Source organism: Notamacropus eugenii, chromosome 6 (genome assembly GCF_028372415.1).
Source record: "Notamacropus eugenii isolate mMacEug1 chromosome 6, mMacEug1.pri_v2, whole genome shotgun sequence".
NCBI lineage: Eukaryota > Metazoa > Chordata > Mammalia > Diprotodontia > Macropodidae > Notamacropus > Notamacropus eugenii.
This window is the reverse complement of record NC_092877.1, coordinates 349169439-349197005: the sequence shown is the minus strand read 5'-3', so window position 1 is coordinate 349197005 and position 27567 is coordinate 349169439. Positions and strand designations below refer to the sequence as shown.

The following is a 27567-nucleotide window of genomic DNA, read 5'->3' as shown; positions in this document are numbered from 1 at the left end:
CCAACCACATTGAAAGACAGAAGTGAAGGTATAAATATCTCCATTTCCCAGATAAATTGGAGAAGCAGAAAAGAAAGAAGTGATCGCTGTCGAGGCATTAACTATGCAGGATCTGGGCAAAAGATTTGCCTTTTTTTGGTGGGGGGAAGAGGAGGAGATATAGCTACCATAATAAGCAGAAGGAGATGACTGCATCTGGCCACTGGTTCTATACAATGGACAAATCAATGGACCAACAAGAATTTGTTAAAAAGGAAAAAAAAAAAAGAGGCACCTTAGATTTTCAAGATCATCATTGTTGATAAGCAATAACTGGTCGGTGATTGCAGCTGGGAATGTTGTAGAGTAGGGAGGAAACAAGCTAGTGTCTTACTAAGCAGTTTCAAGAGATGTTTTTGATTATTTCAAAGAACTCAATAGAGTAGACCGAAATATGCTCTTTCGTGGGATTTTTCTTTTGGATGCCTCATTATTGCATTGATAACTCATATGTTCATTGTGCTTTCAAGTATGCAGAGAAATTGTCATACACTGATTCCATTACCCTGTGAGGAAGATGGTATAATTATTAATATTCTTATTTGACAGATGAGGAAACTGAGGCTTGGAGAGATCAAATAACTTGTCTATTATGATATAAAAAGTAAACACCTGAAGCAAGATGCTCAAATAGAAACTGTACCAGACTGAAACCAAACCAACTATTGCACAATTTCTGAAAATGAATAATTCTCCTTTACCCCATCCTCCATTGCCAATCACCATGTCTGTCAAGAGCACAGAGGAACTCACAATCATTAGATATAGATCTAAAAAGGCACTGTGGTCCAACTTCTTTATTTTACAGTTGAGGAATTTGAGGCTGAAACACAGAGAGTGGACTACCCAAGGTCACAGAGGTAACTAGTGAACAGCAGAGTAGAGATTTGAGCTGAGCTCCTCTGAGGTCTCTTGCCATGATACCATGGGTATATGCCTAGAGACTGGTCCTTAGGAGAGATCCAGAGACCTCACAGCTATGAGGAGTGTTGGCAGATGTTGCGAGGCTAGCTTGGATGGTGCTTTCAGAGAAGCTGGGGTAGTCAGTAAGGAAGAGGCAGGCATCATGTACTACAAAGAAGTTTCCAAGATGTATGTATGCATATCCCCTAAGGGAGAAAAAAAAAAAAGATGGTTGGAAGAATAAAGAACATCTTATGTCAAGGAATGAGATTGTAGTATCTATAGGTGTTTTTCTCCGTTTCTGAGGGTCATTTGAAATGCATTTTCATCTTGCTTCAAATAATGCCACTCTAGAGCTAAGAAACTTTAGCTGCCAATTCAAATAGGTAGTTGTCTTTTGACCTTACAGGACTTCTAGGACTTCATAAAAAACCATCTCTGGTAGCAATCAAAGTGACAATTTGAGACCTTAACGATAAGTTGTTGATGTGCAACACAGTTATCAATTTGCATTAATTTCTAATTGGAATCTCTGTCCCCAGAGTTCTATCCCCATTAAATTAGTCGAACATAAGTTCCTTGAGGATATGCCCTTTCTGACTCTATATTTGTCTCCCTCTTGTCTGGCATAATAAATGTTCAATAAATGATTATTGATTGGTTATTTAAAGTCCTTCTGACCGGAGTTTCTGCCTGTTGCTTGAAGGGAACCCTCAGTGATTAGGGTAGCCCAGAATTCAGTTTGCCTATACGGTTTCTCATTCAACTAGTGAAAGTATCACTCTCAAAGTATATGGACAGCAAGGGCATCACTGAGGACCTTTTAGTTTCAGAGAGGCTGCCTAGGCAAGGTAGGTCTCTCTGACAACTTTATGAGTGTCATGGACCTCCTCTGCTACCACAATCCTCCAGCCTACATTGCTGAGTTGACCAGTCAATCATAATTCCAATCAGTGTTCGATCTACTTCCCAGACACCATCTCAGATTAAGGACTATGTCTTTTTACCCTTGCTGTCCTCTTAGTGGTCTGTGACTTTTCTTTAAATTACCTTCCATTAATTTGATGTAATTATATGTTGAGTGTTGAAACTGGCTGATGTACAAATACTTGACTTATCCACAGTAACTCTTTTATTCTCTCCTTCCCCCTCCCTCCCTTCCTTTCTTTTCCCTTGAACAAATAAAACCTTCTTCCAATCCCTGGCTCAACTCAAGTTGCTCTAACAATTTCAGGTCCTTGAATGACCCAGAAACTTGCTAGCACCACTGGTTTATTTGTATCTCAAAGCCAGTTCTGTTTACGCACCATATATTCTTGTTGGGGGAATGATCAAAGTCTCAAGGTTTAAAGCCAGAGCTGACAACATCATGAATAGGATCCTCTTGGCTGAGGGGTCATAACTCCTCGGGGTCTTCAGCAGCCTCACATCGAATTCCCATTTCTATTTGTCATCCCTAGAACACACTTTACTCTGTCTTCTTATTGAAACAGTAGTTCCATAGTGAGTTTTATAAGCCTCCTGGCAGTATACATTCTTGTTTCTGAGCTGAGGCTGGATGGATTGCACACAGTGCGATAAAAGATAGACCCTTCTTCAATCCCCTCAAATGCCTCATGAGCATCCAGGAAGGATGGCTCTTCCCAAGTGCATGGGAGAAATTCACAAACAGGGCATTGATGTTCTAGGACAGTAAGGTGCTATAGATGTGCATGCCTAAAACATCCAAAGAAAAAATAAACTTCATTTTGTGCCATTACTGTCATTTTAACCTTAGAGAAAGATTTACCTCTTTTCTTGATTTTAGCACTTATTGATAAATGAAATGATTAGTCAAAGGCTTATAATACTCTCTGGGATAATTTTTGCTTCTGAAATATGCATCCTTATTAGTCTTCAGACAGAGGAAAAAATTGGATATCAGTAGATGTTTTTCACAAACAGAAACCATCCAGAAATAGAGATGTTTTTATGCAGGGTAATGGATCCTTTGGTAAAACCAATGCCATGTTACTTCATGTTGCTCTGATTTTTTAATTATCATATGATCTCTTTTTAAATTATGGCAAAAGCAAACATCACCAAACCCCTAACCAAGATATTTTCAGGCAACTGACCATTTGGAATTCCAAAAGGAAGTTAAGCATTTGGGTGACTGTGAGCACTGATAATTATTACCATAATATTTTAATAGATGTCACCCTATTGAATACTCAGACTTCCCAAGATCCTTTGAATGATAAGCTTTCAAAGTAGAAAGATCTATAAAAAGAAATCAAACCCTTATGGGACTGGAAATGAGTATATATCATCCCCACTATCTAAGATGTTCTGTTGAGTCTTCAGAAGATACACTAAATTGTTCAATAACACAAAAAATAATTTTTTATCCACCAACCTGATAAACCGCAATACATTAAGTGCCAAAGAATATAAGCACAGGAGAGTGACTTGTCTCGGTGAACTCCATAGAATTAAAGGAGAAGCAGATAACAATAGGAATAATGACGATAACATGCTGCTCTTGTATCCTAATAACTTCATTCCATTACAAAATTAAACTATGATATCCACATGTGTAATTGTTCACTCAATAATAAGAATATAAGAATATTAGTTGGATAGTGACTGGTCTAATGACTGTTCCTTGTTGATCTCCATTGAACTTAAAATGAGAACGAAATAATAGTCTTAATAATGATGTAGAATCATCTAATAGATAATAGAAGAGTAACTTGTACCAGAATTATCTCTCTCTGAACTTCATTGAAAAAGATGAAGTTAGCATTGAGTATACTATTGAGTATAAAATCAAAATGGTTATGTAATCAGTTTTATTAACAAAATGCCAACTATTAAAAATAGTAGGAATATTAATATTAATACTATTAAAAATAGTAGGAATATTAACAATTAATTAATAATATTAATAATATGAATCCCAAATACTTCTAATCTCTAAGCTATATAGAATGAAAACTTGCAAACGATAGAGACTCAATGATGTGAGAATAGGAAAAGGTTTTTGTCATTGTCATTTAGGTGAGAAAATGGTTTTCCTTGTGTATAACTAACAGTGTCTATCAATATATGAGATCATTAATCAATAATCAGTACGTCAATCGTCTTTTATTCTTCCTGCTATTAGATTTTTCCCAAGAATGCTTAGGCATCTCAATGCTTTATTTAACTGCAAAAACCAATGATTTGCCTACTTCTACTGTCATAGTCCATGGAGCACAAGACATGAAAGAATGATAGCAGGATGATGATTTGTCCTAGAACTGTTTCTGTTTGAACTCCATAAGCAAATTATATATACGTACATACATACACACATATGCATATATACATATGCATGTATATGTATGTGTTTTATATATATGACATGATGATGATAATGAGGAGGAGGAGGATGATATAGAATTTTTCGTTACTTGCTAAAACTTACAACTTATGAATTGATGCCTTGTTTACACCACCAGAAAAAAATATTTTACTGAAAATGTGCTAGGTCATCTGAAAATTAAGCCTAACTCAAACAACCATATCTCTGGGAAAAAAACCAAAACCTTTAGCTGTTGCCCCAGGATTTAATTTAGCCCTGATTCGTCACATATTCCTTCCGTCTAAACAAACAGAAATATAGAATCTTCTTGGATGCTTTGGGATAAAAGCACAAAGGTTATCTGAATTATGTGGGTTGTAAAGAAATTGTGGTTGTTAAAATTGAAAGACACTGATATCATCCTCAAAGAAATAATTTTGTTTAGCACTAGTTAGATTCCCATTAACAAACAAACAGAAATAGAGCATAACAGTTTCTAATGTCGAAAATGTACTGATTGTGATTCTGGTTGCCTGGCAACCTAGAGGAGACTTGGTAAGGTGTCCAGGCTTCAGTTCCATCAACAAAATGGATAGCATTTGTAAAAATCATTTTCAAATCACTTGAAGGAAGCTGAGGGATGAATTTGATTCTTAAACTTGTTAAAAAAAAAAATCAGGAACTAATTGGTTCCCTTGCCAGCCATATGATTTGGGGTAGGTCGCTTGACCTCTCAGGCTCAGTTTCCTCATCTACAAAGTGGGGGGATAATCACGTCACAAACTTTTGTTATTTATTGTGCAGAAGATGATGTGCCTGATAGAACATAAGCTAAGAGCTGAGATACAAGTTGAAAACTCCATACTCTCAAGGAACTCACCTTCTCATTAAGAGACATAACAAATAAAAGATAGTTCAGTTTCAGGGTGAATAGAAAGGCCTGGGAGTCCTAAGTGTCCAGTGACAGCTGCCTTGGCAATATCTAGAAGTTCCAAGGTTATGTCAGTAGATAAGAGAAAGGTGCCAGGAAGTCTCCAGGGCACAGGGGTAAGGCAGATGGCAAAACCTAGATAACCTTGGAATACGGTGGAAGGCAGGACACATTGCAAGGCCTGATGATTCTCTATCTCATTGCAAGTAATGGAATTGGTAATTCACATCTCCTTCATGACATGTGAGTAGCTTTATTGTCTCAGTCATGCCATATCAAAATATTTCCTTATGAATAAAACATTAGAGAAGTAGTCCCTTCAAAGTAACGTTCACTTGTTTCAGTTTACTTGTCTTGGGTGCTGAGGAAGAAACACAGTATATGTAAATCCTTGCCAGTAAGAGGCTTATAGCCTGTTAAGTGCAAAGTACATCCAAAGTACAAATAAATAAATTGATAGGCAGATTAAGTATGTGTGTGTGCTTGTCCTTCATTGCCAAACAAGACCACGCCATCAGAGAAATGATGACATGACTTGCACTTGACTTTGTTTTGAGTGAGGGAGGGCTGTGCAGGTCACCAGCCTCACTTCTCCTCCAGAGCCATCTGAATCCACTGACCAGATAGTCATCAGGATGACTGGAGATGACCCAGGATGAGGCAGTTGGGGTTAAGTGACTTGCTAGTGAGTGTCAAGTGTCTGAGGTGAGACTTGAACTCAAATCCTCCTGACTCCTGCACTGGAGCTCTACCCACTGCACCACCTAGCTGTGCGTTAGATTAAGTAAATAGAAGAGTGAATGAATACATGAATTCATGAATAAATATACATAGAGCTTATGGGATAGTTAGGTATAAAGTAGGATATTATAGGATAGAGTACTAGTCATGGAGTCAAGAAGACTCATCTTCTTGAATTCAAATCTGATCTCAGTCCCCTTACTAACTCTATGACTCTGGACAAGTCACTTAACCTTGTTTGTCTCAATTTCCTCATATGCAAAATGATCTGGAGAAGGAAATGGCAAACCACTCCAGTATCTTTGCCGAGATAACCCCAAATGGGGTCACAAAGAATTGGACATGACTGAAGAGCAATAAGATATACACACATATACACACATTTTTACATGCGTGTGTGTACATATGTGCATCATTATTTGAGACACCAAAGAGAGCAAGTCATTGCCCACTGAGAAATCCCTAGAGGCCTCTTAAAGAAAGTAAAACTTGTGTAGGATGTTAAAGAATAGGTAGGAGTTCATGTGGCATAAAGAGGGAGAAAGGACCTTTCAAATACCAGGAACAAAGGCTATGAGAGTTCTCCTATAGTTCTGGAACACAGAACATGTCATATGAGTAAACAATCAAAAGTATTCATTAAGTGCCTGCTCTCTGTCAAGTACTCTGTGAGGTGCTGAGAATTCCAACATAAAGAATGAAACAAATCCTGTTCTCAAAGGCCATCTATTTTAAGTAAGATACTGTAAGGTTGGAGAGACAGGGTTGTGTCAGATAATGAAGGAACTTGACTGCCACAGAGGAGTTTGAATTCTACTCATTAAGTCACAGAGAACTGCTCAAGGTCTTGAGCTAAAATTATTTTTAAAAAATATTCTGCCAGTGGTATGAAGGATGGATTAGAAGGGGGAGCAGGGGCGGAACCAAAGGTGGAAAGACTTGGGAGAAAAACAAAAACAGAAAACCTTCGCATTAGTCTAGGAGTGTTGGAGCCTTTTCAAAGGTGGTTGCAGTGGAAATAGTCAGATGATGACAAATGTGAGATATGTATAAGGGATGCAATTAATAGGCCCTGTGAGCATTGGGTGATGGGAAAAGAAGAACTAAAGCTTGGCCCAAGATGATGAAGATGGAAGATAATAGAAGTGCCAAGGTCAGAAGATAATAGAGGTGCCAAGGTCAGAAGCAGAAAGCAAAGGAAGGAGAAAGATCGTAAACTTGGTGCTGAGCATGTTGAGTTTGAGGTGTTGATGAGTCATCCACGAAGAAGATGGTATTGCAACCCTGTCACCAGATCTCCACTGCCTCTGAGAAAAAACTATATTAATGTTACTTGGTGTTTAAAGCTCTCTAACCTATCTTGCCAGCCTTCTTTCAACATGTGTTATGAAGCTAGTAGTGTTACTAGTTACTAGGGTCGTGCCAGGGCATCCATTTCCTGCCTCCATGACTTTGCATACAGTTCATGTGTGAAAGCTTTGGTTTCCTCATCTCCTCTTCTTACTTTTCCTCCAGGCTAAGCTCAGGTGCTGAACTGTATTGTGGAGTTTTTCCTGCTGCTGTTAAATGCTAGTATTTTATTCCTTTTCAAATTACCTTCTCTGTTTATGGGATGTCTCCCACAGCGGATTATGAAATCCTTGAGGGACTGCCCTGGTTTTCTGTTTGACCTTTGTATGGTTAATGCCAAGCGCAGTGTATTGTATACTGTAGGAACTTAATATACCTTTGTTGAATTGAATTGAAAACATACTCTAGCCTTCGTTTTTAGCCATGCTTGTGTCATGGATCCATTTGGCAGTCTCCTGAAACCTGTGGACCCCTTATGAAAATAAAGTTTTTAAATGAATAAGATAAATATCATTGTGGAGAAAACTAAGTATACTCAAATATGGTTCATAACTTGTTATTTTTTTTTAAGTTGACAGACCTCAGCTTAAGAACCCCTGCTCTAAAAAATAAATAAGTAGTGAAAAAGAACCACTACCTTAGTGTCAACACCATGGATTGAACTACCCACTGAGATTGGGTTTCATTCACATTGGTTTACACACTTCAGAAAAAAGAGAAATATTGATTGTTGCAAATGATGGTATTACCAACCATTTCAGGTTGATATAAATGCTTTGGAAATAATAGAAATTTTAGGTCCCTTTAGGTATGGACATATCCATCATATATAAGTTGGAAAATGTCCGCACAATAAAATATTTTTCTCCATGCTGTCTTATTTTCCCTTACTTAAACTCTAGGTTCACATGATTAGTCATGATGGAAATGAGCCAGCTCTTTTGTAGCTTAATGGTCTCTCTATCTTCTTAATTGCAAGTAAGTGGTTATGACCAGACAGTGTACACCCTATGGTGTTTGTTGATCTTCACAGATGAGAAAAGATAACATATTTTAATTTTAGCATTCTTCTTTTCAAAGGTGCCTAAGTCCCTGCACATTAGATGTTAACCTAGATTTATAAAGTGAGTAGCCTAGAGGCTAGGGGAAGAGATCGCAAGTTCAGGCATATAGAAATGACTTTGTGTTCCTATGATGATCTTAGACATGTCTTCTTGGTCTTGTTTCTGTTTGAGTCATCCAAAACTTCAATTCAGTTCTGAAAATCTAGTGACTAGAAAGCAAGCCTTGGAGCCAGGAAGCTTTTGGTTTAAGTCTTACCTCTGACACATGCTGACTGTTACAACCCTAGACAAATCACTTACCCTTTCAGTGCCCTAGCCACCATTCTGCAAGGAGAGAGGGAGCTTTCTCACCATTGTGTGAGTGACTCATAGGTCCCCTCTTTTTCACTATATGCTAGTATGTGAGGTGCTAAAAATAGTTGCTTTTAAAAAAGGAAACATACTTTTCTTCAAAGAGTTTACATTTTGTTGGAAGAAACAAGGCATACACATATTATTAAATCAAAAGATACAAAGTAAAGACCACATTGTAGAGATATGGGCATGTTTAACATTTAAAATCTTATATCACAAATGATGGGAGAAACCATAGATGTCATCTATTGCAACTTGTTGGCCACCTGAAGAATCCCTCATCCACCTAATAAATGGTCACACAGTCTTCATCTGAAGGGCTCCAGTGATTGGGAACCCATTACTTTCAGACTTGTAGATAATTATGTTTGGATGTTTTCCTTATATCAAATTTAAGGTAATTTCTCTATATTTTTTGTTCTTAATTTTGAACATGGCTCATTAGTCCTACTACCGCAAACCTTCTTTTGGTAAGGTTTCATTTGTTCATTCAGCCGACCTTCATATATCATGGTCACCAGTTTTCTCGGGATTGCCTACAATTGATTGCTCTTCAGTTTGTCAACGTCCTTGATAAAACCTGATCCCTAGAATTAAATACTGATTAATCCCCAAATTGTCTCAGAATATAGGCCTGATTTCAGGAGATGAAGGACAGAATAGGTTCTGCATACATTGGGTGTAGTAGTCTAACATCTTAGACAGAATAAAAAGTATCCCCCTATTTGGCTTAGTTCAATGGAATGGGGACAGGGACCATTACAGAAATTAATTCTTTTAAAAAAATAATTTAGGGAGAATCAAAGGATAGAATTCTGTGTCTCACTTTCCATTTGGCTAGGTATTTAGTTAAGTTTTCCCTATCATAGTTAGCCTACAGGCGTTGAATAAATCATAAAGTATTAAAACATTTTCACAAGTCTGCAAGGGAGTATTCAGAAAAATTTATTTCTAAGAAATCTGAACCTAAGTTTAACCTGAGCTAGCCCTCCTCCCCTTTTTAAGAGAAGGAAAAGTACAAGTCTGTCTCCTTTTTCCAATGGGTAGACTTCTTCAGGTACACTCATGGATAACATTTTAATTAAAATGCTCTGTTTGGCAAGTTTTCTTGCTAACTGGAATTGTTTAACCAAATGCTTTATTGCTCTGCTCTGAAGGGTAAAGATTGCTGTCCATATTCCCACAGGGCAAACCTGAAAAGCGCTCTTACATTCCAAATGTATACCAAGGCATGTTATATCATTACCATGAGATATTACTGACAGGAGCCCAATCAGAAAATTTTGAGTAAATCTGTATCCTCATGTAGGAAATATATTGTAAATGTCAGAAATGCCAGCTTGGGTATAGAAGGAGGAGCCCTTCATGCTTTCTGGATTCTCTTTGTGATACCATAGCCCAGTTCCCCACCTTAAATTAAGGCAAAAGAAGTAAGATAGATTTGCTCTGGAATATAATATGTGCTTTATATGCATTTCAGAAATTGGAATAGTCATTGCCCTATTTTGTTTTGTTTTGTTTTGTTTTTAACCAGAAGATGACTCCAGAATGAGCATGAACGTTTCCTGGAAAGTAAATTCAACCTTTGGTTATTTTATGATTGAAGATTAACATTTTAAGTGAACCATGTTAATGCAGTTTTCCAGAAGTGATGTATGCTCGTAATAGTACCTGATTTCCACTTTAGCTTTAGTAAGATATCAAATCCAGTCAACAAACTACTAGACGGCTTGGTGACAAAGTGGACAGAGCACAGGAATACAGGACTTGGAGACAGAACGATCTATATTCAAATCCTACCTAAAATGATACTAACTGTGTGAATCTGAGAAAGTCACTTATTCTCAGTATGTCTCATTTTCCTCATCTGTAAAATAAAGACAAAAATAACACCAACTTCACTGGCTGTTAGAAGGATCAAATAAGTTAACACGTGTAAAGTGCTTTATAGACTTTGAGGTGTTATAGAATCTGGGGATACAAAGAAAGCCAAAAAAATCAGAGAGGGGGAGGCAGAATTATATGCATAAATGTGTCTATATATGTATATATTTTTTATTGTTATTCAGTTTTATTGTTGTTTTAGTCATGTCTGGCTTCCTGACCCCATCTGGCATTTTCTTGGCAGAGATATTGGAGTGGTTTGCCATCTCCTTCTCCAGCTCATTTGAGAGATAAGGAAACTGAGGCAAACAGGATTAAGTGACTTGCCCAGGGTCACACAACTACTAAGTGTCTGAGACCTTGAACTGGAGTCTTCCTGACTCCAGGCCTAGGGTTTTATCTACTGTGCCACCTAACTGTCCTCTGTGTATATATAAAGATAGGTGTGTGTGTTTATGTATATACATACATATATAAATATAAATGTGTGTGTGTATCTGTACATATACATATATTTATGTATAAAACAAATAGAGAGGTCAGGCATAATAACTTTGAGGAGACTGGGAATGCCTTCTTGTAGAAGATAATACTTTAGCAGAGACTTGAAAGAAGCTAAGGGTAGAGGCCAGGAGGAAGCTGGTAGGTTCTGCCTTCAGCCACCCCTGCCTATGTTATATGATTGTGGTTAGAGAGGGAACTTCTCAGCTCTGTCTTAGAGTAATGGAGTTTTGTGAGGTGTAATATGTGATTTCCCCAGTGACTAGCTGTGACATGTGAGAGATGAATGACCTGGAATTTGAGGAAGTTGATGAACTGAGAGGCCAAGGTGTTAGAGAGGTCAGTTTCACAATGGCTGCCATCAGTTTGATGTCAGCAGTTCGATAGGAGACAGAATGAAGTTGTTCCTGAAAGTAGAAGGATTTCTTTGAGGTTGAGGGATAACCAAGAAAACGTTCCATTTATCCACTAAATCACAGACTGGTTCCATTCTCTATCGATGGATGGAATTCCCCACACTGAGACAATTATACTTCTATTGTGTATTTGCACAGTAATTATTACTAAAAGTTATAATAATGAGAATTGTTTGGAAGTGATGATGGAGAGGGAAAAGGGTGTTGAATCCTCCTCCTAGACATGGGCCAGAACATATAAGAGACACATGCATCGGATTGTTTTGTTTTGTTTTAATCTAGGCTTTGTTTATAATTTGGTTTCTATCCTTTCTTCTCTAGAGGAAACTTTTGAAGTTTTACAAGGTGATTTTAATACATGCCAACTTGTATATAAATGCCTCTTGTAAAAATGTCTCTCACTCTGCAAGGGAGAAAGTTTGGAGGGGATGTGGTGCCTTCGGGGAAAACCAATTGTTGAGGCTGAGAGTGAAAAGAAGTATAAGAGGTATAGCTTGAGGACAAAGTGAGAGTTTGTAAACAACATAATGAGATTTCTGGAGGGCACAGTGGAGAGAAGGAAGAAGATACATACTGGCAAGGGCCAATATATGAGGTAAATGAGGATGAGAGCACAGGGAAAGATAAGAGGTGAAAAATAATTTCACCTAGGTGGGTGAAAATCACTGAATGGCAAGGATAAGGGGAGAAGTAATTTGGGGTCCAGCCAAAAGAGGGGTACTTCATCAAGAATTGTTCTCTGATGTTCTCAAGTACCTCATGATTTTCTGGAGTTGACCATGGTCCTGAAGACTATGCCAACAGAAAGTTAAGTTCTCATCTCTGTGCCTTTGCAATGGCAGTCGTCAGTACCTGGGTACCTGTCTGGACAGCATTTCAGTCCAATTGGGAAGTGGTTAACTTTTCACTTCTCCCCCTCCTAAGTCACAGATCTTCCTAGTTTATTGGCATCACTAATTTTTGGCAGTGTCCTGTTTTCTTAAATCACGTCAATATGCAATTTATATCTTTATAATGAGTTTATAAGTAAGTAGATTATCAATATAAATAAAGATAAGCTCATTTTTATTGCATTCTGAGTAAATTACATGATGTAAGGAGAACAGAGAATCCCTTCAACAAATAACTCTAGACTTAAGCATGAGCCTATATTGACGTGCACTCCCTATGTCTCTGGAGACCTAAGTAAAGACTTCAATGAATGAGAAGATATGAATGGGTTACAGTGTGCATTGGTGGAGAGACCATCTGCACCAAGAAATTTACAAGGCCACTGGAATAATCATCAAGTAGGTATGATCTTCTAGGGTAAGTCAGGCCTAGGCTTCCCTAGAGTGAATGCATCTTATCATGGCAAAAGTACTAAATTTAGAATCAGAAGACTTGGGGTCAAATCCCAGCTCTGGTACTTACTACCTATATTGGCCAAGTAACTATTTGTTTGTTTTTAACATGTAAAGGGAGTTAGTCTAGGTTGCTTCCAAATTAATAATTGTTTGATCCCATTCCCATAAAAAGATTGATGTGATCCAGTCACTTTCTCTGATGTTGTCCCCCCAGATAACAACTCTGAAAGAGAAGAAAACATGGTAGTGGGAGGAGCCTGGTAGAGGACACAGTCATCATAGCTACTATATAATGAATCAACCAATCAATAAATATTGTTAAGTGCTTCATTGGCTCACACAGATTCAATGATGCTTTTGATTCAACTGATTCTTAAAGTTTTTTTATCCAACTCTAATCTCTCTCCTGGTCTCCATTCTCACATCTCCAAATGCCTATTGGACATCTTGAACTGAATTTCCCATAGACATCTTAAAATCATGTCCCAAAATGAGACTCATCATGTTTTCCTTAAAACATTTCTTCCTTCCTAACTTCACTATTACTGTTGAGGGCACCAGACTTCTCCCAAGCCTCTAGGCTCATAACCTCACCTTCTTCTTGTCATTACCATCCCCATTTCATATCCAATATGTTGCCAAGTGCTGACAATTCTATCTTCCCGATATTTCTCATATATATTCCCTTCTGTCTTCAATGGTCACCACCCTGATACAACCTTTTATAACCCCATATCCAGCCTGCTAATATGGCCTTTCTAGAATAACATTCTGGATGACTTCCCTGCCTCAAGTTGTTCCCCATTCCATACATCTTCCAAACAGCTATCAAAGTGGCCTTCCTAAAGTGCAGAGCTAATCATATCACCTCCTTATTAAAAAAAAAAAAATGCAGAGTCACTTAGGTAGCACAGTGAACAGAAGTCAGGTAGACCCAAGTTCAAATCTGACCTCGGATATGTCTAGCTGTGTAACTAAGTCACATAATCTCTAATTGCTCTAGTTACTTCATTTGAACCTACCTCCTAGAGTTTTGGGGGTAATAAAATATTATGCCTCATTAATTCTATCATCATCATCATCGTGTTTGGCTGTGAAAGTCCTTTATAACCTTGCTTCTTCACCTTTTCCCAGTCATCTTACACTTTGCTCCTGTCTCATGCTGTGTGATTAGTGACTCAGGCCTCCTTGCTTTTCTTACACAAGGCTTCTATCTCTCCACTCTAGGCATTTCCACCATCTATTTTCCATGGTTGAAATGTTCTTCCTCCTTGTCTTTGACTCTTGGCCTCTCTTGGCTTCTTTTAAATCTCAGCTAAAGTCCCACTTTCTGTAAATCACCTTTCTCAATTGCCCAAAATTTATTGCCTTGCCTCACCATCCCTCTGAGTTTAATGCTCAATTTATCCTATGTATCTTGTTTGTACATAGTTTGAATGTTGTCTCCCCCTTTAAATGGTTACCTCTTTGAGAACAGGTACTATTGTGTTGTTTAGTTGTTTTTTTTTTAACCCTTCTCTATATTCCCAACACTTAACACAATTCCTGGCACATAGTAGATGCGTAATTAATGCTTGTTGACTTGATTGAACCACCATATACCAAGCACTATGAGAGATGTTGTCAATACACGTACAAAGAAAGAAACCATCTGAATCTGCAAGAAGCACCTGAACTGCTTTGGGAGAAGCAAGGCTGTGAGTGGAAGGCCTTGATTACTAGACAGAGGAGTTTATATTTGACATGTAGGTATGACCACTTTTGAGCATGGAATTGACACGATGGATTTGGGTGTGTAAAGAAGGATTAGTTGAGCAGTGGCATCTTGGTGCCTATTTTTATACTTTATTGTCTTTAATATTATTCCCTTGGCAAAAATGCTGCATGGACCAGGTAGCATAGGGCACCCACCATTTTGAGAGAATCATTCTGGGTTTGGAGCATTTTGTTATTCTTGTTCATAGATTTGGCTCTCCTGTGTTATATTTTAAAAGCCTTCCTGAGTCACTGTGTGTCTTTTTCCAATCCTTTTTCCCTCCTCTGCTCCCTCCCCCCCAATGCCTACTATTTTGTAATTCTTGTCCCCCTAGGAAAGAGCCCTGCCATTCATTGCAGCAGAATGGCCTATTTTAAGGACAAGCTGTTTGGGTAGAGGGCTGAGGGCTTGACTCTTCCATCCCCTTTTTGGTGACAATGCTGGCTGGCAGGCAGTCAGCAGGGAAGATGAAGAAGAGATTTTCCAAAGAAAACACTCACCCTGGAAAGTAGCAGCCCATTATGAAGTAACAAAGCCAGTTCTGCTAGAGCGGTTTTCCACGAAAGCATGTTTTGCCGCTTTGATTTCCTTTGCAAAATGAAAGGAACCCACTCCCTCCCAACAAAAGCTCAAAAAACAGTTGTTTTGCCTCTCATTCCTTTCCTGAGGGCTCCCAGGGCTAGCCTTGAAATTACTGGTGACAGGGTTGCCTTGCTGGGACTTCATGAATCCAGAGCAATGGCATTCAGTGTAATTTAATTTTAATAAGTGATCTTTGGGGCTATTGAATTCATTCTTGGCATGCTTAGCTCTTATTGGTTCTTCAAGATATTCATGGAAAGGAAAAGGATGCCTCAGAAAACTGAGAGATGGTCCCCTTCTTTTCTGTTTTACTTCCTCACATACGGCTCCTAATGTGGCTGCCACCATGTGGATATCAGCCCCTCCCAATGGCCATTACATATTAAGTATGATTTGTATTTGAAGACAAATGTTTGTTGGCATTACTACTTGCATCTTTTATTTATTTCTTTAACTTTTCTTAAGGTTTGAGAATGGCCACTGAGGACAGGAAGCTCATTACCCATCATCACCATCACTCTAGGTTATGATGGTGGTAGGAGTAGGAGTAGGAGTAGTAGTAGTGAACACTTTTATAACACTTTAAAGTTTGCAAAGCAAGAAGGACATAAGTATGAAGAGCTTATTGTGTCCCACGCATTGGAGATATATGTTCAAGCAAGCAAGACCTCCCCTGCTCTTAAGGATCTTACATTCTAAAGGGAAAAGAAAGTACATAAGTGAGTGATGATGCTGAAAAGGGGAAGGGAAAGAGGTATGCCCACAGAGACATGGTGTAGGGATAGCCAGAACGTGGTGTGGTTCCAGGCAGAGAAAGAAAAAACTCACTTCTTTGAGGACAAAGTCCAACATTGGAGTGGGACAGAGATGAAGGTGATGACTGGAATTTAAGCAACATAGTAAGGAGAAAGATTATGGGTTCCATGTTATGGGTCCATGTTACAGACTATGAGGGCAGCTGCGTGGTGTCACAATGCATAGAGCACTGGGTCTGGAGTCAGGAAGACCTGAATTCAAATTCCACCTCTGATATTTAATTTCTGTGTGACCTTAGGCAAATCACTTAACCTGTTTGCCTCAGTTTCCTCAGTTGTAAAATAGGGAAAATAATAGTACCTATGTCCCAGGTGTGTTGTAAGAACTGTGAAGGAAATGGATGAAATCTGTTTCCTGGGGATTTGGGGGGAATATCTTCTCTCTCCCTTCTAATTTTTAAAAGTATCCTTACTTGTGAAAGAAATGGAACCTGCAGGGTTGAATATATTAAGGCAGACTCCCAGTCCGCATTGTGCTCTAATCTGGTGTCAAAGGAAGGTTGCCACTATCTTAGACCTCAGGTATCACCTAGAAACTTTGAGGACCAGAAAACTGCCCCACCAAGATGACCTCATGTTACTAGCTATAGAGAAAACACCCCCACCAGAATAATCCTGCTCTTTAACAACTCCTGAGACCAGGTTAACAAGTTAAAACAAGTTAAAATTCAGAGGTTAAGACTTTTTCCCCTCCAAATTACCCCATGTCCTGTCCCTAGTCTCCAAATAAGGAAAATGGCTGAGGCAGTCTCACATTAGACTCATTTTGCTGCCTGCCCTGACTTAAACACTTAATAATCAAATAAGTTTAATACATAATATGAAGTTTAATAATATTATATAATTATATAATAATTATTATAAAATAATATTATTTGATAAATAATATTGTTAAATGAAACTTTAAAATAAAATAAGTTTAGGTATATTATCCTCCCCATTTTATAGATGGAGAAACTGAGTCTCAAAGAGCAAGATACCAAGCAATTTTTCACCATCCTTTATTCATGGACTTTCAATAAGAGGAACTAGGTCACTCCAGATGCTGTTTATGTCAGTGCAGGGAAGTAAAGGGAGCAGTCAAAAGCCCTAAATTCATCTCTTCAAAGTTTCACTCTCTGTTGAGGCCAAGCAGACCAAGTCTGGTCTCATCCTTGACAGGACCCTTCATATATAAAGACAATTATGATATCGCTTTGGAGTCTTCTCTTTTAGACTTCTCGGGGGCAACTAGATGACATAGGAGATATACTGCTGGCCTCGAGTCATCCAGACCTTAGTACAAATCTAGCCTCAGACACTGTATGATCTTGGGAAAGTCACTTAACCCAGTTTGCCTCAGCTTCCTCATCTATAAAATGATCTGGAGAAGGAAATGGCAAACCACTCCAGTATCTTTGCCAAGAAAACCCCAACAGGATCACAGAAAACAATTTGACAGCACACAGTGACTTCTATGTTGTTAATATCCTTTGACAGGGAAATTGTAGATCTCCATGACACCATGCATTCTTTACACAGATTATTACACCTTTCCTGAATTATAGAATGATGTGAGGCTTGGCTACTTTTTGTAGGCTGATTGAGAAAATCACTTTTATTGGCCAAAAGAATTCTCTGGAATTGGAAACCAATTCATTCAGCTCACCACCAAGAACTTCTAACTCATAGTGAATGAAGCAGAAATTGCCAGTGTGAAAAGTAGCTTCAAACGGTTTGTAACCTAAGTCAAAATTGCATTGTATTCCCTTAAATGTGATTTCCACTACATTCTTGGATTGACTGCTGGAATTTAGTGGATGTTACACAACTCTGTCTTTGTCCAGAAGAGTGGAATTCCTAACCGACGTGTTAGAAGGCTTGGTAGTATCACTCCTCCCTGGTTTTCCCTTGGCATCACAATTGGTCTGTTATTTTTAAATGAGTCACAAGAGAGCTTAATAATGTGAACTAACCTCTATTCTGTCAATATAATTGGGCAACATGGACTTTGCATGGTTGATGTGGATTGTAAATGCCTTGTAAGCTTCTTTATTTATAAAACAGTAGTAGGGAGAGCATTAAAATGGCAGTCCTTTCTTTATGAAAAATTATGTCTTGCCTCGTTGTTGCCTTATTTATTGAATGACTCTGACCATGCTGGGATGCAGATATGTTTTCAACTCATCTTTATTAATATCATCAAACCCTCTGTGAACATTTCACAGAGAAAGATAGAGAAGGTAAAATTCAGTAGCTTCCTTAACTAAATTGTGCGCAATGCCTTACGTAGGTTTTAAAAATATTTAGAATTATGCTAAAAGCCACATTTTCTTGATTTGGATGAACTAGACCAGAATTCATTCATTCATTCATTCATTCATTCATTCATTCATTCACTTATTCATTCATTTCATTCATTCAATAAGCATTTAAGTTCCTACCATGTGCAAAATACTTTAGTGCGAAATGTGTCTATGTGTCTATATACACACATAAACAAATGCATGTATGCATAGAGTTCTTGACTTTAAGCAGCTTAGGGAAGAACATAAGATTCAAATAATAATAAATTCTTCATAAAGGGTATATCAAATATCGTAACACAATGCTTGACACAATAGTAGGTGCATAAAAAGTGAATTAAATTGAATTTAACATCTTGCCATTGCCTAAATACCAGTTGAACTTGCAGACCATTCTGAAAGGCATAAACATACATACACACAAAGCATTCATACCTGGACACACATGTATATATTCACTTCCTCATATTGACATATGCAGGTTTAGATGTGAATGTATAATATACCTGTCTATAATAACACATTATACACATACTCACATACAAATGCACTCATAGATACGCACTACGTGCACATGTAGGGTCATACCACCTCTGTATCCTAGGCAACTCTGAAATTATAAATTTCAGAGAAGTTTTTAAAATTTTATCAATCATTAGAAGGAGTTTTCTCAAGAATTCCTTATACTCCTGAAATCACACTCAGCCCCTGCCCCATGTATATTGTACATATGTGGATATACACAAGCATATATTTTGATTAATTAATGAATGAGACCCAACTGCAGCTTTTCTACATCAGAAGAAGACATCTATTAGCTTCCTAAATGATTAGGAAAAATAATAAAAATAACATATCATAACATAAACAATACCATATAATAGAAACATTTGATGGCAAAATATGATTCTTTTTCTTTTAACTCGATCTATTTCTTTCTGGCTCTGTCCTAGGTCTCTGGCATTCTCATACATCTCTCCCCTTCTTGTCCCCTTTGGTCCATACAAATTGACCTTCCCGATATGTCTTTCACATGACATCCCATCTCCTGCCTTTGTACAAAACTGTTTTCTACGTCAGGAATGCTCTCCGTCCTTCAAATCCTTATCTTCCTTTAAGTCACAGCTAAAACCATCTTCAGTCCAAGACTTTCTGGATCACCCCAGTTCTTAATATCTCTTTGACAAAAATTACCTTGTGCATGTTTTGCATAAACTCATAAATATACGTGCATGTACATACACATACAAATGTCCATGCATGTGCATCCACAGAATGCAGACTTCTTGAAGTCAGCAATTGTTTTATTTTGTCTGTATTCTCAGTGAATTCTCAGCCCCGTGACTGTCACATACTAGGTACCTTTTAGGTATAGTATGTTTGCTTATGGATTAACCAATTTCTACTTCTTATATCTTTGCAATTTTTTTTTTTAAATTTGGAAAACCATATAAATCAAAAAAGAGAAAGAAAAATATTTCAATTTTCCTCTTTTAAAAAAACAGACAAAGGAAAGGACTGTTTCACTGTAGCAAAAATAATATAATTCAATTCAATTCAACAAATATCAAAGGCCTAGTAGAGTAGGGCTTTCACAACAACTTCGGTTTATTTCCCTTTAAGAAATACCAAGGCCTCTTAGCTTTTATCTTCCTACCTGGTATTATTCCCTCCCCACCCCCATATTTTATTATTAAGAAGTGGGCTGGACATACAATGAAAATTTTATCCTTTACCCCAAGGATTCCCAGAATTACCAGCCCTGCCCAGTCCCAGGGACTGAGTAAATCCTTTCATTTGCATTGGCAGCTGAATATGGGAATTGGCCCCAGGGATCAAATCCCTCCCTCCTTTTCTTAGTGTTTGGAACTGGCAGCCAAATTGGATCCAGCCAAATGTTGTTGACCTTTGGTCTAAATAATGGATTGGAGGATTAAGGGTCTGGGAGTTCTAAACCTTTTGCCCTCTTACTGATTCCTAGTGACTTTGATCAGTCCACTTGGTCTCTGGGTACTCCACTTTTCACTGAGAAAATCTATACTATGTTGTGTGAGGAATAGATATCAGAGTTGCCGCTAAAAAAAGGGTTTGTAAATGCTCTCCAAACACTTCATTGGATGCAGGTTGCAGGCCAACATGCCTGCCCACGCTTTGGAAACTTTATCCAATCTTGATATAAAATGGCTTTATGGAACCTGTGCTGGATCCTTTCCCATAACTCTTATTAAATTTTTATTGAGAAAGCCATACAAATCTTCCCTAACAGAAAATCAACCAATCAAGAATGACTTACTAGATTTTTTATGTACAATACTTTAATGTGTATACAAAAACTTGTGTCCTTTTCTTCACCGATATTTGCATTTCCTATAGAGACCCGTAATTGTGGGACAGCTAAATCCTTTACCTCCCTGTTGCTACCCTGGCACTATTAAACAATAATGATTCCGTTGTTACTGTTTAGACTGGTGATTTCCATAGAATAATAACAACTGCAGTAATTACTTTTATTATTCTTAACGATAATAGCTAGCATTCACAAAGTATTTTAAGTTTTGCAAAACACTGTCTCCCCCTTGATCTTCCCGACAACCCTGAAAAGTGGATACTGTTATTATCTATATTTTACATTCCAGGAAACTGAGGATGCAGGTAAATAAATGGCTTGCCCAGTGTCATTCAGCTAGAAGGGTCCAGACTAGGCTCAGTGCTGCATCCATTCTGGCATCCAGCTGATTTCCCAGTAAGAAAATTCCCTCTGCCAATGAGGCTGAGCACTTGCCTGGAATTTAGCTTTAGAGCTGCCCGAGACATCAAAAGATGAACCACTTAACCAAGGTCACAGAGGCAGCAGGTGTCATGAGTCTTGAACCCTACTAGGCAGGGTCTCTGAAGTCTAGACCACACTGCCTCTCAGTAACAAAAGATGGGATCGATATAGAGCCTTACGTTTGTAAATCCTTTTAGAAGCATTATTTCACTGGTGTTCTACACACAGGGAAACTGAGGCTCAGAAGTGTGAAGTCATTTGCTTAAGGTAAAAATGTGTCAGAGGTAGGAGTTAGACTCAGTTCCTTCTGACTCCACGCCCAACAATCTGTATTCTTGTCATGCTTTCTTTTTATTCAGTAATAACTGGTGTTTATATAATAACAAAAATAGTATAATATAAAAATTATGTAATAACAAAAATAACTCACATTTATTTAATGCGTTAAGATTTGTAAAGGACTTGGTGTTAACTCATTTGAGCAAAAAACATACTTCAACCAAACAAAAACCCATTTTCCACAGGGTATCACTCTAAGAAATAGCGTTCCTAAAACTAAGAACTAGTGAGTCGTGGAAATGTTCACTTCCTCCCTTTTCTACTTCTTTTCTTCTGGGCTTAGTGGACTCTCTGGGAGCCAGATACAGGGAACTAGTGGTAGGGGGTAAAATTAGATAAATGGATCTATTGATCTCTGCAGCACTGTTTAGGCTTAAGGTTAGGTTGAAAAAGAGACCTCGTAAATCTTTTCCTTTTTTTCTTTTTTCTTACACTTGCTGCTAAGAGTTGTCAGTTCTCAGCCATACATCTTCAACCTCTCCCTGTCAGTTGGTTTTTTCCTTACACTTTCAAATATGCCAAAGGGTACGTGACCCTAATAAAATCAAATCAAATCACTACCCTCTCCTGCCCCCTCAGAGCATCATCTTCTAACGCTTTCCTCCTCAAACCTTGGCAATCCAGTTTCCAGCCTGTCTTCACTTCACAGAAACTACCCTCTCCAAAGTTACTAGTGATCTCCTCATGTCAGGTGTGGTGATCTTTTCTGAGTCCTAATGTGTCTGGAACTCATGTGGTCCATCTGAAAGGGACCACCTTCTCTTGGATCCTGTTGGAGTTTTCATGATACAGCTCTCTCCTACTTCACTTCCTGCCTTTCTGATTACTCTTTCTCAGTCATCTTTGCTGGCTCATCATCCCCACCCTCACCCCTGGCTGTAAGCAGACCCCAAAATTATGTCCTGGGTGCTCCCAGCTTCTCCTGTATGCTCTTGGGCAGCCTCATCAGCTCTCAGGGGTTTACAGATCACCTCCATGCAGAAGGTCAGATTTCTACTATGGTACCTTGTTTCATCCAGCATCACTAATTGCCTAATGGACATTATGAAGTAGATATCCTGGAGACATCTAAAAATGAACTCTTTATCTTTCCCCTTAAACCAGGGGTGGGGAACCTGCAGCCTCAAGGCCACATGTGGCCTTCTAGGTCCTTGGGTATGACCTTTTGACTGAATCCAAGTCTCACAAAACAAATACTTTTATTAAGGGGATTTATTCTGTGAAGACTGGATTCAAAGAGTTGCACTTGAGGCTCTAGAGGGCCACATGGGGCCTTGAGGTCACAGGTTCCCCACCCCTGCCTTAAATCTTTCTCTATTCTGAACTTTCCTATTTCTATTAAAGTTACCACCATTCTTCAAGTGTCTCATGTTCTTAATCCTACCATTTTCCTGGACTCCTCCCTCTTCTTTACATCATATACTCCACTAGTAGCCATTTCTATCTTCATAACATCGTTTGAATCTGACCCTTTCTCTCTGTTCACAAAGCTATCACTTTAATACAGGGTTTCCTGACCTCTTCCCTAGTTTATTGCAACACACTCCAAATTTGTCTCCTTAACTCCACTTATCACCCCAGCCATTCTACACATCCTGCTGCCAAAGTCATTTTCCTTAAGCAAGAATCTAACCATGCGACTCCTCTATTTAACCAGCAACAGCGACTTCCCATTGTTGCTAGTGTAAAAGATTTAGTTTTGAAAGCTGTCCTCCACCTTGCCTCAAACTATCCACCTTGCAGTAATCCAGCCAAACTGGCCGCCTCTCTGTTCCTCACACAACACTCTTGTCTTTTCCCCAATGGAAAACTGCAGCCTGACCATTCACTCACTCATTGAGACATTCATTCTCTCTCCAACGAACATCCTCTCCAATGACCTTTACACATATTTCTACAAGGTATCTTCCTCTTTCATTCTCCTAGGAATTTTCTTTCTGACGCTACCGTGACCACTATCATGGATCACATTCCTCTAGGATAAAATACAAATCTTTTTGCCTCTTCTTTAAAGCTTCTTACAATCTAGCTTCATCTTAACTTTTTGTCATTTCACGGTACTCTACATTCCAGTCTTACTGATTTACAAGCTGTTGTTTAGAAGTGGAATGTTACCTCCCACCTCCATGCTTTTGTACATGCTATATACCCCATGCCTCCAATGTACTCCATCCTCACTTTCACTTCTTACAGTTTTTATTTTTAGCCTCTTTCAAAGTTTGGCACATGAGCCACTTTCTATAGAATCCTTTCCTAATCTCCTTAGATGCTGGTTTTCCTCAAATTATCTTGTATTCAGTGATGTGTTTGCATTCTTTATTCTTGAATAGAATATAAATTCATTGAAAGCTTGGTCCACCTTTCATTTTGTCTTAATATCCCTAGCACCAACATCTGTGCTTTGTACATGGTGGGTGCTTATTAAATTGACTTGAATTTTCTTCAAACCTTTTATATTTGCCTTCTCTGATTTTAGCAAGCACATGGACGCACCCAATATATTTTTTTGTGCACATGGAATCTTTTTTTGGAATCATGCTTGGTTACTTATATTCATGTATTTAATTTATATGTGGTTTTTTTTCCTCTTCCTACCTACATGGTAAACTCCTGGGAGGAAAAGGATCTTTGGATTGTCTTGCTTTGGAAGACTTCCATAACCTAGGAAGTTCTCCGTAGCCCCAGAGGGCTCAGAATCAAGTCAGGTGACAATTTGGAGGTGCCTAAGGGTAGTTGAGTGAATCTGCCTTGGAATTCACCCTAAAGAATGAAGATTGATGTCTGCCCCGCCTCCCCTTCCCCTTTTGGACAGGTCAGGAAATAATGGTCACAGGGTGTTCTATGTATGTAAACATCTCAGTTCCTGGGTAGTCCTGCTGAAATGTATAGTACAGTGTGTGCCTTATACCCTGCAAAAGTCCCAGGGGAAGAATGCAATCTGGATTTTCCATCTCAAACCTTAAGGCTAGGAGAGATCTCTTTCCCAGGTCACTTCCCCCACTCCTCCTCATTTTACATGGAAGGACCCTGAGACCCAAAGGAACAATGCCTGGGGTGCTGAACTGTATTTATGGTGCTGTTTCTGGGAGAGCTTTTATTTAACTTTATAAGTGTGAGGGTTAGGAACACTCTTGAGTCTATATTGGTATATCTTACAGTTATTTACATGCCTGATAGATATTTAGCTGGAAGCTTAATAAACTATGATGCAATGTGCAGTTTTTAGCTAAATAATCCCAGAATTTGTCTTGTGATTGATTAAAAAAATAGCCCTCATTTTTGCTTGTTTTAGTATGTCCTGTGTGAGCCAGATCAAATATTAGAAAACTGGGGGTCAAAAGATGCAGAATTTTGCTATGCTCTTGATTTTATTGTCTGTTAAGGCCTCGGGCAGGCAAGTTCACTACCTCTCCCCCAAACCTTCATTGGCTCCCTATTTCCTCTAAGATCAACTACAAACTCCAGGGTTGACATTTAAACAATCTGATTCCTTCCTACTTTTACAGCCTTTATTCACATCACTCTTCCTTATTCTTTGTTATGTTTCAACCAAGCTGGTCTCCTGTCTATTCCCTAAGGTCTATGTTACATCTCTCACTTCTGTTTGTCAGCACAAAAGGTTTCCTTTGCACTCCCTTCTCCTCTCCATCTCACCAAATACTATCCTTTTTCAAAGCTCAAATCTGGGATCTCCATAAAAATCTTCCCTTTGACCTTTTACAACTCAAAAATTTCAATCTGCTAAAAAATACACCTCCTCAATGAAGCTTTCCCCACTCGCTCATCTGCCAGTGCCTTCCTTCTCTACATTATACTTATATTATACTTATCTCTCTACTTGTTTGCAAAAGGCAGCGAGCCAATCTGTAAAGAATATGGCCCTAGGGTCAAGGACCTGAGTTCAGATTTTCCTCCTAATGCTTTCTCCCACTGCTTTCTCCCTCTTTGACTTTGAAGAAATCACTTAATATTCATGTTCCTCCGTTTCCTCATCTATAAAATGAGAGGGTTAGAGTAGGGGGCTTCTGGTCCCTTCCAAGTGTACACCTATGATCCTCTTTCAAAAGCTGGTAGAATACAAGCTCATGAAAGGCAAAGATCTTATTTTCCCCATTTTATCGTTTTTTCCTCTTTGTCAACCACAGTGCTTTGAGCATAAAAGATGCTTTTTAATGTTTGTTGAATGAATGAATGAACAGCTGAGACCTTCATATTTCTTCCCACCTTTCTCCATTCAGAAAACAAATATTTGAAAACTGGTCTTGCCATACTTCTGGGTTTAAAGTTTTGTTTTGTTTTGTTTTGTTTTGTTTTCTCTGAGAAAAGCAAAGAAGAATGTCTTGAAAACCCTCCTGTTATCCACTGCCAAGTACCTATTAGGAGCAAAGTGCAAATATCCCCCCCGCCACACACACACCCCCCTCCAAAGAAAGTTAGCAATCAAAAGTGAATATTAAAATTGAAACAAAGCCTTGTTGTCTGGAGCTCCCACGTTAATAGGAGTGCATTGGATCAAAGCCTGTGAGCTCACTCACGTTGTCTAGAAACAGGTCAGGCCAGCCCAGGTAATTCAGGAAGCAGCCTCCTAATGATTCACAGCAGAGAGCAGGTAGTGTCCGATTACACTACCCCAGTGGAAAGTCAGGAGGTCAAAGCTTACACCATACCCGAAGCAGCTGGAAACAGTCCGGGGCCCCCGTTAAACAGAAATAGTAAAATGGGAGAGAATGAAGCCAGTTTACCTAATACCTCCATCCAAGGTAAGTGTGTGCCTGTGAGCTGGGAAATGTTGGAGAGCAGAAACTCCCGCCGGGTCCATTAGAGCCTGTGGGCAGAGCTTGCCGGGGAGCTGGGGGAAGTGGGGACGTCTCCAGCAGCTACACGCAGCACCTGTCATGCGTCCCAGCCTAGCCAGCACTCAGCAATGCCATGTGGGCTGAGAAGAGAGGCAGCCTTTATTCCTGATGCCCAGTGTAATTAGGGAGAACTTGGACATTCACCTGAAAACTAGGTGAGCGTCTGTTACCTCCATCCACATGGGGATATTGATACATTCGGCAACACCGTGATCTCCACCATGTATCACAGAGCTACCTGGAAGATGATTTATGGTCTGCACCAAATTGGCATTTAGCCTTTTTGGAAGTGAGGGGATGCTCAGTAATGTGTCCTTATCAGGGACACTAGCCCAAAGGGAGGGGAAGCAGCTACTTAGGGGGCAGCTTCCCAGAAGGGATTGGGGGGGGTTGGAAACACGTAAAATCAGCTTTCCTCTGATAGCTTTGATTCCTCATTGACATCGGCTAGCCTTGGTTGGACTGTAGGATACAACTTGCTGATTGGGGTAGAAACAGCTGGTCAGGCTCTTTGGAGTGGAACAATGGAAAAGTTTTTGAGGAAGTCGTGACAGACAGTGTAGGGGGAAGTGAGCACACTGTTCACATGGTCTGTGGGAATGAAGATTCCCAGCTCTTCCTTTTCTTTGCTTTATGGATTATTGATTCAGCTGCAGACCATTCGAGCACTTTCTTGTTCAAATTCTGTCATGGTGTTCATTCTGTCCTTTGTGAAGGCATCAAGGAAATCAGAGAACCCACCCAGTTTGGTGCCAGATCCTTGATGTGTGTGTGAAGCATTTTTGAGAATTCCTAATGAACTTTTCAGCCCTTTACTTGCACTATAGGGAATAAAACACATTTGTGCTGTTTTTCCTGGTGATATTTTTGATATATGGTTTTACACATGTATCTTCCTTAATCATTTTTTTAAATCTAGCATGCATTCCAAGATGTTTTATTGAAGACATTAGAGGGGGGCATACCAATGACTTTGGGGTCACTATTTTCTGAAAAGTAGGGCAGGATAGAAAATGCAAGGATCTATGTTTTCAAGATCATTTGGATGGCTTGTATAGATCTTTACCACTTACCCTCCCTGCTTTAGCTACTGTGCAGCAAGTGTTTGACTATGAAAAGTTCTTGGCCATATATGCAATGCAATTGAAAGAACATAGGCCAGAGAGTTAGAGGAAGTCAAATTCCCCTGACAACCCCCTATGTTACAAGTGACTTAAAATTCCTGGGCTTCAATTTCCTTTTTTGTAATTTAAGAAGGTTGAGCTAGATGTCCTCCATTATCTTTTCCAGCTCTAGCTAGATGGTGC

At 38.9% G+C, this 27567-nt stretch overlaps 1 protein-coding gene and 1 long non-coding RNA gene across 5 annotated transcripts in view; one reads left to right on the top strand and one right to left on the bottom strand.

The window, feature by feature from the left end:
* Window positions 1-820: 820 nt before the first annotated feature.
* LOC140511230 (uncharacterized) lies at window positions 821-26454 on the bottom strand. Its single transcript, XR_011969473.1, has 2 exons — window positions 26147-26454; window positions 821-1148 (listed from the first exon to the last, which is right to left on the bottom strand). It is a non-coding gene; the product is annotated as an uncharacterized lncRNA (long non-coding RNA).
* NAALADL2 (N-acetylated alpha-linked acidic dipeptidase like 2) overlaps window positions 22625-27567 on the top strand; it is a 998881-nt gene continuing 993938 nt past the window's right edge. Inside the window, exon 1 of one of the 4 annotated variants that reach the window (XM_072620248.1) lies at window positions 22625-26164. In XM_072620248.1, the coding sequence (XP_072476349.1) occupies window positions 25993-26164 (172 nt within the window). In that variant the 5' untranslated portion in view covers window positions 22625-25992. The remainder of the gene's footprint in view (window positions 26165-27567) is intronic. The other 3 variants (XM_072620247.1, XM_072620250.1, XM_072620249.1) reach the window with 3 other exon arrangements.